This window comes from Plectropomus leopardus, chromosome 19, assembly GCF_026936395.1.
Source record: "Plectropomus leopardus strain MGB_pleo_1.0 chromosome 19, ASM2693639v1, whole genome shotgun sequence".
NCBI classification, from domain to species: Eukaryota; Metazoa; Chordata; class Actinopteri; order Perciformes; family Serranidae; genus Plectropomus; species Plectropomus leopardus.
In genome coordinates, this window is record NC_142194.1 from 27,819,356 (window position 1) to 27,833,058 (window position 13,703).

The window sequence follows — 13,703 nt, forward strand, 5'->3', positions numbered from 1 at the left end:
TGGTGCTGAACTTATTCATTTATTTTTCACTGTAAAAAACATGTCTTTTGGATGTGTCAAATAACAGTTTGGTAAAGGGCTGGACTCAAACACTATCTGGCATTATAAAGATCTTCACAACTATTTTAAGAATGTTTTAATACATTTTTAATCTATCATCATGTAATTATTACCTGTTGAAATAAATAACATCAGGTTGATTAATATACAGCGGGTGCATGACAAAAGCAAACAGCATAATATTTTAAATATAATAAATAAACTCAATGCTTAGAATTGTAACATTACAGTTTTCGTTGACATTGCTACAGTTTCAAAAGAAAACACAACTTTGGTCTTTAACCATACATGTGGTCACACTTACAGCTCCTGACACATGTCAGTAAGTGCAATATTGTTGAAAGTTTTGGCACTAACTCCAAAACTTCACATTTTACCCCAATTCTGCAAGAAACTTCTGATAACATGTTTTGTCACATTGACAAAGCAGATGTTTCACCTGACAAAAATGTTCCCTTAACAGTCTTTGTACCATGCCAAACTTATTCTGAAGCGGTCTGAGTATGTCACACATTTTAAAGGTCCAGTGTCCAGGGATTTAGTGGCATTTAGTGGTGAGACTGCAGATTGCAACCAACTGAAGGTCCACGATGCCAAGCTGGTAGTAACTGTGGGGGCTGATGATGTAAACGGCTTGTTCTAAATATGTTTCTTAGGCCACATTTAGACGAGAGCAGTCCTACTTAAAGTGGAAAAGTCTTTCCTTTGTGTTTAAAAAGAAAAATCTGCTTTCATGTGAGAATGATTTTCGTGTAAATGGACCCTAGTTTCACGTGGGATGAGAATGTGTTGTGTGTTACGTGTTGACGTCAATAAAGCAAAATGGTAACTGCCGTATCAGGGATATTTTGGCTTCATTTTTGTAAAGTGGGAGTAAACAGAGACATGTCGTCCATCTTTATATATATGCTGTCAGTATTTTCCCCTAAATCCTACACACTGGACCTTCAAAATGCTTTAATACTAATACTGATCTCACGACAGCTTTCTTCATCTTCCTAACATCCAGTCTTTCAAGTTCAATTTAAAAGATTCTCTGAGGGATTACATTAATATAAAATATTCAGTTATTCTTGTCATGTGTAAATCCACAAAATATTAATGTTCTAAAAGCAACTCCTACAAAACACTAAGAAAATAAAATATCCCTCCTCAATAAAAACAACACTGTAAAAAAGTTTTTCAATAGATGACTGAACAGAGTGATGTCCAACATAGAAATGTGTCTCATAATCTTTTCAAACACTAACAATAATAATAAAGCCTTTCTGTCACAGTGGCCAGGATCATCAGTGAAGCGTGTTCTCTTCGCACAGTAAAAACACATTGAAAGACAACGTAATCAGAGTCAAATAAAGCAAAAAAAAAACAAAAAAAAACTCATTGGAATTATGTGGCATATGCATGCATATCTCATCTAACAAGCTGACAGTAATAAGGCAGCAGATTGATCTAGTGCACATCATCATTTTGCTGTTGCATATCTGAGCTAATTCTACTTCTAGTGTAAAAACTCTACGGAGCTACATCATAATATAGTTAGGTCAAGATTGTGTCAAGCTTAAATACAGTCACTGTGAATCAAACATTTCACAAAAAAGTCATCTTTTCAAAATACGGCTTGCAATAAATATAACACACTAAGCTACATTATAAAAGTACTGGGACGGGATTTAACTGCCAATAGGCCTTTCATTTATACAGCACAGGACAGACAGGCAGAAATGTTTGCTTCTTTGTTTTTCTTTATCATAGAGATCTCCAGTAATATCTTTCAAAAATCTGTTAGTTTCCATATGGCTTTGCTGTATAGCAGAGATACTCAGCTGCTTTGCTTGGGGGCCACTTTTACAAAATGACAGGAGGCTAGAGGCCAGTTGCAGCAGCCAATACACGTTTCTAGGATTTTAGAACATTTCTAGGATTTTAGGACATTTCTAGGAGTTTTGAACGATTATAGGATTTTAGGACATAGCTAGGAATTTAGGATATTTCTCAAATAATAAGACGTGTCTAGGATTTTTGGACATTTCTAGGATTTTAGCATGCTGTTAGAATTTTAGCACATTTCTAGGATGTTGGCATGTTTCTTGGATTTTTGCACATTTCTAAGATTCTATCACGTTTCTAGGATTGGAGGAAGATACTCAGATTTTAGGACATTACTAGGATTTTAGGACATTACTAGGCTTTTAGGACATTAGAGTCTTAGCTAGGACCACTTTATTTTAATAAACAAGCTCTATTTTGATGCTATTTTTGTACTCTGGCACCTTCTGTAAACTATAAGTACACAGTGTGAATCACTTACTTTTCACTGTCAAGTAGAAAATGGTTGGGGGGGCCCCCTGACACCCCATCAGGGACCGGATTTGGCCCTCAGGCTTTAAGTTGAATATCACTGCTATATAGTTTTGGGCAAGCTGACACATTTTAACCCATTATCAGATTTACATTTTGTTAGCATATTTCCGTGCTGCATGTGTACACAGATTTACAGTAAGCAGGTCACAACAGGTCCCGTGTAAGACGACCTGCAAAACCTGGTTTCCTAACCTGAGGTCCATGTAAACGCACTGAGTATAGTTCGGTCATAGGATCCAGAAAAGGCTGAAAAGTGAGCCTTGAAATTCTTCTCATTAGAATATTTTATCACAGATATTATAATACTATAATTTTATGCTGTATGTATGCTGATAATTATTGGTTGCTGTAATTATTCCTCCTGTTCATATTGGCTGTAAACAGATTACAAATGTGACTCCATTGTAAGAAGGCTTAAAGGGACAGTTCAACCCCAAATCAAAAGTCCATGATACAATTATGTTCTTTCTTTTGTCTTAAATGACTTTGTACCCTGTTTGTTGGTTAATAGGTACACTCCTGGCCTCTTACATACTATTATTGTACTTTAGGGGAAACACTCTTTAAAAGTGCACCTGTAGGTACACAGGTGTTCTCGTCTTGTGCTGCTATTTTTTCGAGTGTAGTCCCAATCAAAATGCAGGCCAAATTTGGCCATAAAAAAACTTAAATAAATGATATCCTGGGTTGGGGGATGCCACTGAATGTCATGGTCTTTTTGGCAAGATACCAAGCAATCAGTCTGATTGCTGTAAAAGTAAATATTGCTGTGACACTTGTGAGTAATACAGCAGCAGACTTATATATATGCTGCATATATATGCTGCAACATTCATGAGGTATTATAGTATCATTTATTGCTGAATGTGGATGCATTTGTAGGTGGACTTGTAATGCATGAGGAGAACACTGCTTGCAGGGGAAACTGGACAAAGTTTTATAAATCCAACTTTTTTTTTTGGTGCACACTACTTTCTTCAGATGTATGCTTTTACTTTGGATCTTACACACTGTTTTACAAATGAGTTGCTGAGCAACTTGGTCTTTTCTGACTGTGAGACCAAATTTCAGTAATTAATGACACCCTGCAGCCAATCAGAATCAAACATTCACTCAGACCATGCCCACTGAACTATAGATGTCATTTAAACATCGTCACTAAGCTTCAGCCCTGTTACAGACAGGAATTTATCTTCTACATATGGCCCAACTAGACAATAATTTAAAATAATCATTAAATATATATTAAAAATACATACAAAGCAAAAGTGCTGCATAACCCTGCATTTCCATTATAAATATATTTTTTGTCACATAGACACACTGTTTACTCTGTCTCTACATCTATTAAACTTTCACTTTTCAACCGTGAATAACCAAAATCTAAATGTCTACGGACAAGCATGTATAATAGACATTTAATGAATGTCTTTTTTAACATTAAATTTCTCAGTGGGGGGTAAAAATATCTTTAAACCCTTTTCAGGATAATTACTATCATATTTTAGACACATGCTGCATTGGAAATCTCGTCAACTAGCTGAAAGGAGGCATAAACTGTTTAAACACAATAAACTGTGCATGGAAACTTACTGAGTGAAGTGGGCATGATTTTGGTCTTAGAAAAGTTAGTCGGCAGACGGAGGTTTCAGATGCTTATCTGATGATCCCGCAAATGCTTTCTTGGAATTATACACCAGTTCCTCCTGACTCCTAAAGCCACGTATTAGCCTCAGCTGACTCATGTCATCAAATATGTTTTTGTGCAGAATGCTGACTGTGCACTCTGTTCCTCCTCTTTACAGTAGAGTCACAGGGATCACTTCACAGCAGCAAGAACGATTACAGCAACCAACAGTTCTCTCAATGTACATGCTACATCAGAGGATTGTTTCTAGATGATGGCCCCTTTACATACTAGTACTACTTCTATGTAGGCTTTCTACCCTATCTGAGTAATGTTTTAATCAAGTACACAAAGGTATTTCTAGACTATTCCCATTAAATAAACTAAAATACAATGCTTGCAGTTAAAAAGAAGTCCTGTCTTCAGAAGCTGTGCGACTTTGAATTTTGAGACATTAGCTCGAAGTTTATGTAAAAAATGTAGACACGAAATCGAGCGCCAGTCACGGTCTCGCAGATCGCTAAATCTGACTTCTAGACTTCAATGGACGGTCATTAAGTTATCGAGTCTTTGCTCTAAAAATTGAACTTCCATTAAATAGGGATAAAAGACCCATAACACAATCCTCTTTTTCCACAAAATATAAAAAAGGTTTAGGATATAGCTGCAACATTTGTCAAAGGATGTTCTAAGCATTCAATTTTATGAATTACAGCTTTCTTTTTGCCTGGATCCAGGCAGATATTTTGGGATATCCCCACAACAGCCTTTATTAGTCATGTTTCTATAGGACTGAGATGATATTAGGGTTTTTTGGCTGAAGACTTGGCCGGTGACTTAGCTGATGCTTTGGAGGGACTGCTCTGACACGGAGTGATCTTCAGATGGACGAAGAGGGAGGAGGGTGAGAGGCTGGAGCCGTCCAGTTTGAGCAGTCGGACATGACGGTAACCTGCAGAGATACAGGAGGTCAGAGGTTATCCACACTGTATTGATAACCTTTAACAAGTCTTTGGTAAAGCCCTGCACGCACCTGTGCGGAGACTCATGAAGGGAAGGGTAAACTGTCCCAGGAAATCGTTGCTTGAGGTATAGTCATGGTCCTCCACCATGAAGCGAACCAAAGCCAGGTCAGGGACATGGACAGTAAAGTTAAAGGTACAGTCCCATCGGGGGTTAAAGCCTTAAACAAGGAAACAAACACATACTTACAAACAAACTCACACTAATGCAATTTTATTTGAAAGTAGCATGGGGTTTTACAAGAATAAAACAGTTTTTCTCTTTTATAAAGGTGGCCTATGGAAAAAAAATACTTTTTGGGTGACAGCATTTTTTTCGCTGCAATATCACAAGTGGCCACTGGGAGAAATTTTGCTGCAAGGTTGAACTGCTTTCCCAGGAGCCTGATCAGTGATCAGTAGCCAGTGATGGAAACACAACACCTGGGTGGATGTGTAATTTTAGCATTTAGTATGAACTGACTGGGTTTGAGTAAGAAGCTGAATAATTAGGAGATATAAAAGAGTAACCGAAAAAATTTCACCGGCCTACATGCAGTTTCCAGCCTGTCCATGATGTCAAACATTACCAACCAAAAGCAGATGTTTCTGCATTTAAAAACACGCTAATTTTGGTGGTTTGATAAATTAACTGATTTCTTTATTTCGTAACATGCACACAATGTGCCCAATGCTGCCGTTGCAGCGATCAAATAATTCATCACATTTCATTTCATTACAGGGGTTAAAAATGAAAAGGTGAAAAAAAGGTATTAGCTACAATGTTACCTGTATGGTTATCTAAGGCTGTGTAGAAATTGCAACATGTTGCTACAGTAGCTATCTAATTTGACAAAGAGTCTTTTATGGATAAGGTATGCACTCACCATTGTTGCTGACATAATCAGTTTTCTTCTTGTTGTTGTCTATGGGAACACCGTGGACCTCCACCCACACCTGAGGGTCCACTATCGAGCTGGGTTTGTCCCATTCTGGTTTTGGTAGCTGCTGAGCTGAAATGACCTGCAATCACATAAACAAAGTCAGATCTGAATATTATTAGGGAATTATTATAGAATGGAGTAAGAAGAGTTTATCTAGTCCTGACACGGATGCAGTGACACTCTTATGTTATAGATTTCCTTCATGGGTCATGCTTGTATTCTAAATGCAGCCAATTAAAGCTCTCGAACCACTGCACAGAGAATCATGTGTTCACCGAGCTTAAATCCTCATTCTGTGATGAGCAAAGTCATATTTTATCAATAAAAACTGACAGGTGGTGAACATACATTTGAAACGAATTGTTTCATCTATTTTTTGGTACTTGCTACACATGTTAGTGCTCATTGTCAATTGTGTTTTATTTCTTTGCATTATATTTTTACACACTTACATACCCAGCATGTTATACATGCTTTTTAAAAAATATTTACATTTTCACATATAGTGCTAATTGTTTACTATTACTGTACTGTACTGCTTGTACATATTTCTACTTGCTATAATTCTCTATGCTGGCATCAGAGGGACTGTAACAACAACATTTCCCCAATAAAGTAATCCTGAAACTAATTTCTGATTGTGATTCATTTAGGGCTGTTTTAGCAGCATCTTACCCGAACAGTAAGCAGGACAGGTCTGTGGCCTGGACCTCCGCCAACATTCTCGGGGTTGAAGGTGGTGTCAGGCTGACACATGAAGGGAGGCTTTAACATGTAGCCACACTGACCATTCTGCAGGAACCTGCCGTGGTTCAGGTCCATCTGCTCACCAGGTGTCTGGAAATTCAGAGCCACTGGAGAAAACACAACAGCACTATGTTCACACTGTGTTCAACATCACATTTAGCTGTGTTTGTTGCCACAAAAGTGTAGGGCTTTTTGTTGTTGTTATTGTTTTTTCTACAAGCGTTCAGGACATGCTCAGCCAGGTTTGTAGGGTTTTTTTAACCAGAGCAGCTTGTGACAAAAGTGGGTTTTTCTTTACATGAGGCATGACACCTAGAAATACAACTGCCAAGCAGGAGACAGCAGACCACAATTCAAGACTAACAACAGTGCGTGATTTTTGACAACAGCTATGAGCTACGAGGTTTTTTGTTTGGTTTTTTTTTCTTGAATGCAGGAAATGTCCAGCCATGTTCGCAACAAAAGTAGGCATTTTTTAACAAGGATTTGGGACATGTACTGCGAAAGTGGGTATTTTTTTTAAAGAAACAATCCAGCCAGTGACAAAAATGGGTATTTTTGAACGAGAGTTTGGGACATGATGGGCTGTGTTCAAACCAGGTATTTTAAGCCAAAACATGATCTTTTTCCAACCCTAGCAGTGTGGTTTTTGTGCCTAAACTTTTGAAAACTAAAACATAAAAACGTTGCAGCCTATTCACTGCATAGAAAACATAACAATGTATAATTCTGGTGAGTGTGTTGGTGTCTGAGTAATAAACCTTGTTTTGTCTGTCTGCATCTCTTGTGAATAGAACGACCTAAAATCAGCTCTTACCTATCTGACAGCCTCCGTTCCACATCTCCTGAGGGTTGTAGTTGGAGGACTGGAGGCGCTGGCCTGAGGGGTAAATCCTGCTGAGCTGGTGACTGTTGTGGCGGACAAAATACATCCCTGGAGGACCAGGACAAGAAAAGTCCACTTAGTCCACTGGTAAGCAGAAGAAAGACTCATTCTGCTTTTGCCCTTCTGCTGCCTCAACATGACAGAAGCAAAAAGTAACTGCCTGTATAAGACCAAATCTTAATAATCTGTGAGCAGCATGCAAACTATTTCCCTTTACTTTTAGGGAGTAACTTCAGTCACATGCACACATCATACCTGAGTCCTTGACGTGCCTGAGCGCTTCACTCTCAGAGAACGAGGACATGTCAGTCGCCGGGTGTTTGGTTGCTTGTTCAAAGCTTTTAAAGGGAACACTGCGGGTGTAGACCACCAGCTCCGACAGCTCGGGACTCAGCTTAGACACACCTGGCTGAGGGGACACACACAGAAACACTTTACTTTACTTACAAATGAGTTGCTGATAACTATACTTTGCTTGGGGGCCACTTTTTTAAATTGACAGGAGGCCAGGGGCCAGTCAAAGCAGCTCAATGATTTAAGGATGTTCTAGGATTTAGCCCACTTGTAGGATTTAGGGTCTTAGCTAGGACCTCTGTTGGAGGTGTGGGGGATCCTTGACTGGCACTTTATCAACATGCTCTATTTTGATGCTGTTTTATGCACTCTGGCACCTTATGTATATAAAGAGTACAAAAAAAATTTCCAGTCTGAATCATTTAGTTTTTTTTATTAGTGTTTTTTTATTATGAGTTAGGAAATGGTTGGGGTCTACCCAGCACTCTGTCAGGGGGCAGAGTATTAGTGCATTAGACCAGCAATCTGTTCGGTGAGCTGCTGGTGTTGTGCCCACCTTCTTGTCCTCTTTCTTTTTGCAGGGTTTGCATTCAGAGCGGCTGGCCTCCTCATCAGACGAGCTGAGGTCTGAGGAGCTGGACGAGCACTCCTCCACCACGCGCTCCTTCTTCCCCTTCACCAGGATTTTACCCTTAAGATCCTGCACACACAACCAACACATGAAATACTGAAGACTATACATTATCAACCTGTGAAAATGATACCAATAATAAAACCACTCTCTCCCGCCCTGCAGTGACCCTTTTCCCGCCTTTTCCACCACCTTTCCCGCCCACATCCTCACCTACCTCTCATTTCCCTCATCAGCCTGACAGTGTATTTATCAGCCCATTTCTAACTATAATTTGCAACTTTGTCAGTCAGTATGTTTGCATGATGTTCAAAAAAATTAAATTATTGTGTTAGTCTGACTAAAATTGTACTAAATCAAATTTCTCAAAATTGGACTAACACACCTAGATATTGCAACTGGAAGTTGATTTCCTCTGTCATCTAGACACCTCAATCAGGACTGGACTTGGCCTTATGCACATGCTCCTAATCGCCGCGTCGGCCTCACGCAGGGAAGGGGTGCTGCTAAATGGGTCAGGCATTTAAAACAAACAAAAAAAAAATTAAATACTGTGGAAGGACATGTGTTTTTAATTTTGGGTTAGGTGAGGGGCATACAACAAGGTAGTATTTCACATTTATCTTAAATTAAAGGGTTTTATTCTTGCCACCCCCCCCCTGATAGATAATAACACCAGCACAGAGGCTAAGCGATGTCCTGCTGTGGACGGATCTGCAGCAAAACATATTTTAGCTACTTAAAAACGTCAATATCAGTTAAAGTGTACACTATATCTGAATATTGTACAAGGTACAAGGTAGATTTATTTTGTCATTTTTCTTAAACAAAAAACTGATTTATTTTCTTATTTTCCCCAACAGCTGATGGAGGCAGCCGCAGAGCAGCAGCTCCACCGTTGACTGGAGTAGACTGGGTCTGTGGTTTTATTTTTTATTTATATTTCTTGTGATCAAATTTTTATTTAGTTTATTGCAGAGTGTAATAATAAATCATATATACATAGCGGCATCTCACCCATATGTGCCCATATGTTTTCAAAATTTTGCAAGTACTCATTCTCCAGAAGGAAAGTTAACCTTTTTGTCTAAGCTGTTTTAATATAACGGCGGTGAGGGCTGTCTGACAGCAAGGTAAAGCCGTGAAAATATAAATATAGCATAAACTTCAACTGATATTATTTTTTAAGTGGCTTAAAACTAAACAATGAAAGCAGAGTTTGCACAGCGCCGTTTGATTATGTATATGTGATGTGTTGATGGAGGCAGACACAGTACATGGATTCTCCCCCTAGTGTTTGTGGACTGGGACAAGGACAGTAGTCCAATTAAATGCCCTGATGGAGCTAGAACTGTAGCTCCACTTATCTGTGCATGTTGATGTACTGATTGTTGCATTTGTCTTATAGCTTCTCAGCCTGCTGAACTTTAGTCTGTCCCTGATCTGTTCCTCTGTTTTGCCCTGCTGCTGTTCCTGAATTGCTCACCTGTCGTGCCCCTCTCAGGTTTGTTTGATTGATAATGATCGCAGTGTAATTACAGGCGCAGTGGCCAGAAGGAAACACAAATGTGAAGGTGCCTCAAGGGAGTGTGATTACTGGGGCACACATCATGAGTGCACTGACACATATGATTGTGTGGAAATGTAGAATAAGCGGGACACGGAGGAGCAGATAGTCCCACATTTACCTTCCAACACAAACAGTATAGTCTCTGCACAGACATAACAGAGAAAAAGAGTCTTGGTAGTAAAAAGTGTGTCAGAGTGCTGTGCTCGAACTGGAATCTGACTGGGAGTCAGCCACTGGCTATTTTTAACCACATCAACATTCCACTGAAAAGTAGCAACTGCACTCCAAATATCTATCTGGACAAATCATTTCACCATGTCAGGCAGCTGCAAAATCTGCCATTACGTGGCTCAAGTGCACACAAGCACGACCTGTGTCTCAATCAAGGACACTATTGGTTCAATAAAAACAGAAACTCTTACAGGGATTGAACTTTCACCTGCTCGTGGAGCAGAGTCTCCTTACCTCTGGAGAAGGCAGCTTATGAGGATCCAAACCATCCAAGGGTTTGGTGAGTAGTTTGTCTCCCAGGATGGATCGCAGGTGGCGAGCCATGACTGTCTGCTGCTCCACGGAGCAGTGGTTCTCCAGGGACAGAATCAGAGGGTACGGGGAGGCCTGCCAGAGAGGGATGACAGTGCACAGTCAGAGAAAAGGAATGTTTCAATCCAGCAGGCAAGGGGAAGAAAAGGATCTTATGGCCTGTCTGGAAAATAAAAGTCTTAGACTGTCTACATCAGGGAGACTCAACTTGTTTTGCTTGGGGGCCACTTCTGAAAAATGACAGGAGGCCAGTCACAGCAGCCTGGGATTTTAGGACATCTCCTGGATTCTAGGTAACTTCTAAGATTTTAGGACATATCTAGATTTTAGCACATGTCTAGATTTTAACAAGTTTCTGGGATTTTAAGACATTTCTAGGATTTTAGGATGGTTCTAGGATTTTAGTATATATCTGGATTTTAGGACATTTCTAGGATTTTAGCATGTTTCCAGGATTTTAGGACGTTTCTAGGATTTTGGGACATCTATAGGATTTTTAGGATGTTTCTAGGTTGTCATGACATTTCTAGGATTTTAGAATATTTCCAGGATTTTAAAACGTTTCTTGGATTTTAAAATGTTCTCAGATTAAACAACATTAGGGACTTAGCTAGGACCTCTGTTGGGGGTGTGGGAGATCCTCCACCGGCACTTTTTCTGCTAAACAAGCTCTACTGTGTCGCTGTTTTATGCACTCTGGCACCTTATGTATACTAAAAATACAAAAACAATTCCCAGTGTGAATCATTTTATGCTTATTGTGAATTCGAAAACCATTAGGGGGCCACCCAGCACCCTTTCAGGGGCCAGATTTGGCCCACAGGGTGTAAGTGGAGTATCATCAGGCTAAGGGGTTTAAAAGGGCTGTTATATTTTGTTTATAAGTTGAGTATCACTGCCATATAGATTTTAGAGTATATCGTCTGTGTCAGCAAAAATAAGTTGAATTAATTCATGAACTTTATTTTTTATTTTTTTATTCATCTGTACCATATATCTCTGCACAAATACGACAAGGCAAAAGCCTGTAAGCCTATATCCAGTACTCACTTTAAAAGCATAGTCGTTGATGGTCTCAATGACTTCGACAAAGGGCACTTTGGAGGTGAGTGTGTGTCCATGATAGATGACCGGCTCTCCTTTATCTCCATCCCAGCAGTCCAGCTCCACGCAGCGGCAGCCATGATTCAGGGCTCTAAGACAAACATCGTCATTAGGGAATCTCTGAAACAGAGATGGCTCAGTGAGAGAAGGTGTCATCGGCTTAAGGGGTTTGAAACTGATCTGTGCCCTTTAGCTCTGTCTGTCAGCATCTAGTACAGACTGCAACATCCAGGGACGAGGTTTGTTCCTGCCCACAGTTTGCATCCCTGTCAAGATGCATTAAGGCCTAACAGGCACGTTATAAAAATTTTATGTGGGATATTTTAGAGGAAAATGTTGTTTTATTGGAGTTTTGTATCAGACTTTTGCCCATGCACAATAAATTCCATCTTTGGGATGTAGCCCGACCTTATCTTAACCCGTCTCTATCATCTCACTTGTTTTTTTGTCTCATGTCACCACCCTTTGTGCCCCCCCCATCAACTGTCCTGCAACCGTCCCCCAAAGGAGCTGTGTCGAAGGCCACATCCACAATCTGTTTACGCTTTAACTGTGGGATGCTGTTACTGTGATGTCAACAAATGCACATGGTGGGATGATGCATTATGGTCCTTATGTTTACACAAAAGCACATGGCAACCAAAGCAGCTGCTATGATGGTTGAGATTAGGCAACAAAGTCATGGACGGTTAGGTTTAGGAAAAAAGAGGCACTTGGTAAGGTGCCATATCCACACAAGGACTGAACTCCAAACTCTGAAAGTCAGTTGTTTGTGGGACCCGTCCACCTTGCCAGCCGCCAGCCCTATAAATGCACGTGTGCTTCTTATATTGCGTCATCAGCGGCAACATTTCTACCTGACGCCGTCCTTAAGCCTTTCATGTGCACGTGACCAGTCCCATCCAGCCGCATTCTCAAGTGATGTCGCCCATGCGCATTGCATATGGACGCGAATGTTACAAAGGCATAAAAAGGGCAAATGTACAGGTGCATATATGCGTGCGGTTGTGTTCATTCTTACCGGATGTACGGCTCTGTGCTGCTGCTCCCTGTCAGCTGGTCCTTAGTGAGGTAGGTGTTGTGGGAGGAGGAGATAAAGTAGTGTGCCAGTGGGCATGTCATGTTTTGGTAAACTCTGGCATGGTCTGGGTTGAACACACAGTTCTCCTTAGACAGCATGTACATGGTGAAACCATTGGGGGTCATGAACTGGTTCTTCTGGGCTGTACTGGGCAAAAGGCAGAAACACAAGTCAGGAAAGGAGGAAAATTATTGTAGTGAGCATTGTGGTAGTCCTAGTTACATTTGTAAAATACCAATAAATATTTAAGAATTTTAATTCTAGAATGGGTTTTTTTTTGGATTTACAGTACAGTATGAAGCTGATGCTGATAAGATAGCATTTTCTTTTAAAAAAAAAAGAGATACAAACCATGTTTTGTCTTATTTTTTAAGGAAGCACCAGATCAGGAACCAAATGTGTTCAAAGTAGTTCCCAGTCCAGGAATGTAATAAAATCCTTGAAACATGCTTAATTCCTAGTAACATACTAAAATCCTAGAAATGGCCTAAAATAAAGAAAAATATGTCTTTAAATCCTTAAAAATCTCCTAAAATGAAACATCCTAAAATCCTAGGACCATGACAAAATCCTTAAAACATCCTAAAATCCTAGAAATGTGCCAAAATCCTAGAAATTTCCTTAAATCCTGGAAATGTCCTAAAATCCTAGAAACATCCACAAATCCTGGAAATTTCCTAAAATCATAGAACTGTCCTTAAACCCCAGAAACATCCGAAAAAATGAGAAATGTCCAAGAATCCTAGTAACTTTCTAAAATCTGAGAAATGTTTTAAAATCCTGACATGCAGCATGCAAAAATGCTAGAAATGTCCTTAAATCTTAGAAACGTCCTTAAAATGTCCTGTCAT

At 39.7% G+C, this 13,703-nt stretch overlaps 1 protein-coding gene across 1 annotated transcript in view; it reads right to left on the reverse strand.

Moving 5' to 3' along the window:
• Nucleotides 1-13,703, reverse strand: part of LOC121959153 (1-phosphatidylinositol 4,5-bisphosphate phosphodiesterase delta-3-A-like) — a 35,941-nt gene continuing 22,238 nt past the window's right edge. Inside the window, exons 7-16 of the mRNA XM_042508351.2 lie at nt 12,793-12,994; nt 11,718-11,862; nt 10,590-10,742; nt 8,480-8,623; nt 7,885-8,038; nt 7,561-7,677; nt 6,672-6,850; nt 5,940-6,075; nt 5,085-5,234; nt 1-5,003 (exon numbers count right to left, since the gene is read on the reverse strand). Of these exons, the coding sequence (XP_042364285.2) occupies nt 4,855-5,003; nt 5,085-5,234; nt 5,940-6,075; nt 6,672-6,850; nt 7,561-7,677; nt 7,885-8,038; nt 8,480-8,623; nt 10,590-10,742; nt 11,718-11,862; nt 12,793-12,994 (1,529 nt within the window). The 3' untranslated portion in view covers nt 1-4,854. The remainder of the gene's footprint in view (nt 5,004-5,084; nt 5,235-5,939; nt 6,076-6,671; nt 6,851-7,560; nt 7,678-7,884; nt 8,039-8,479; nt 8,624-10,589; nt 10,743-11,717; nt 11,863-12,792; nt 12,995-13,703) is intronic.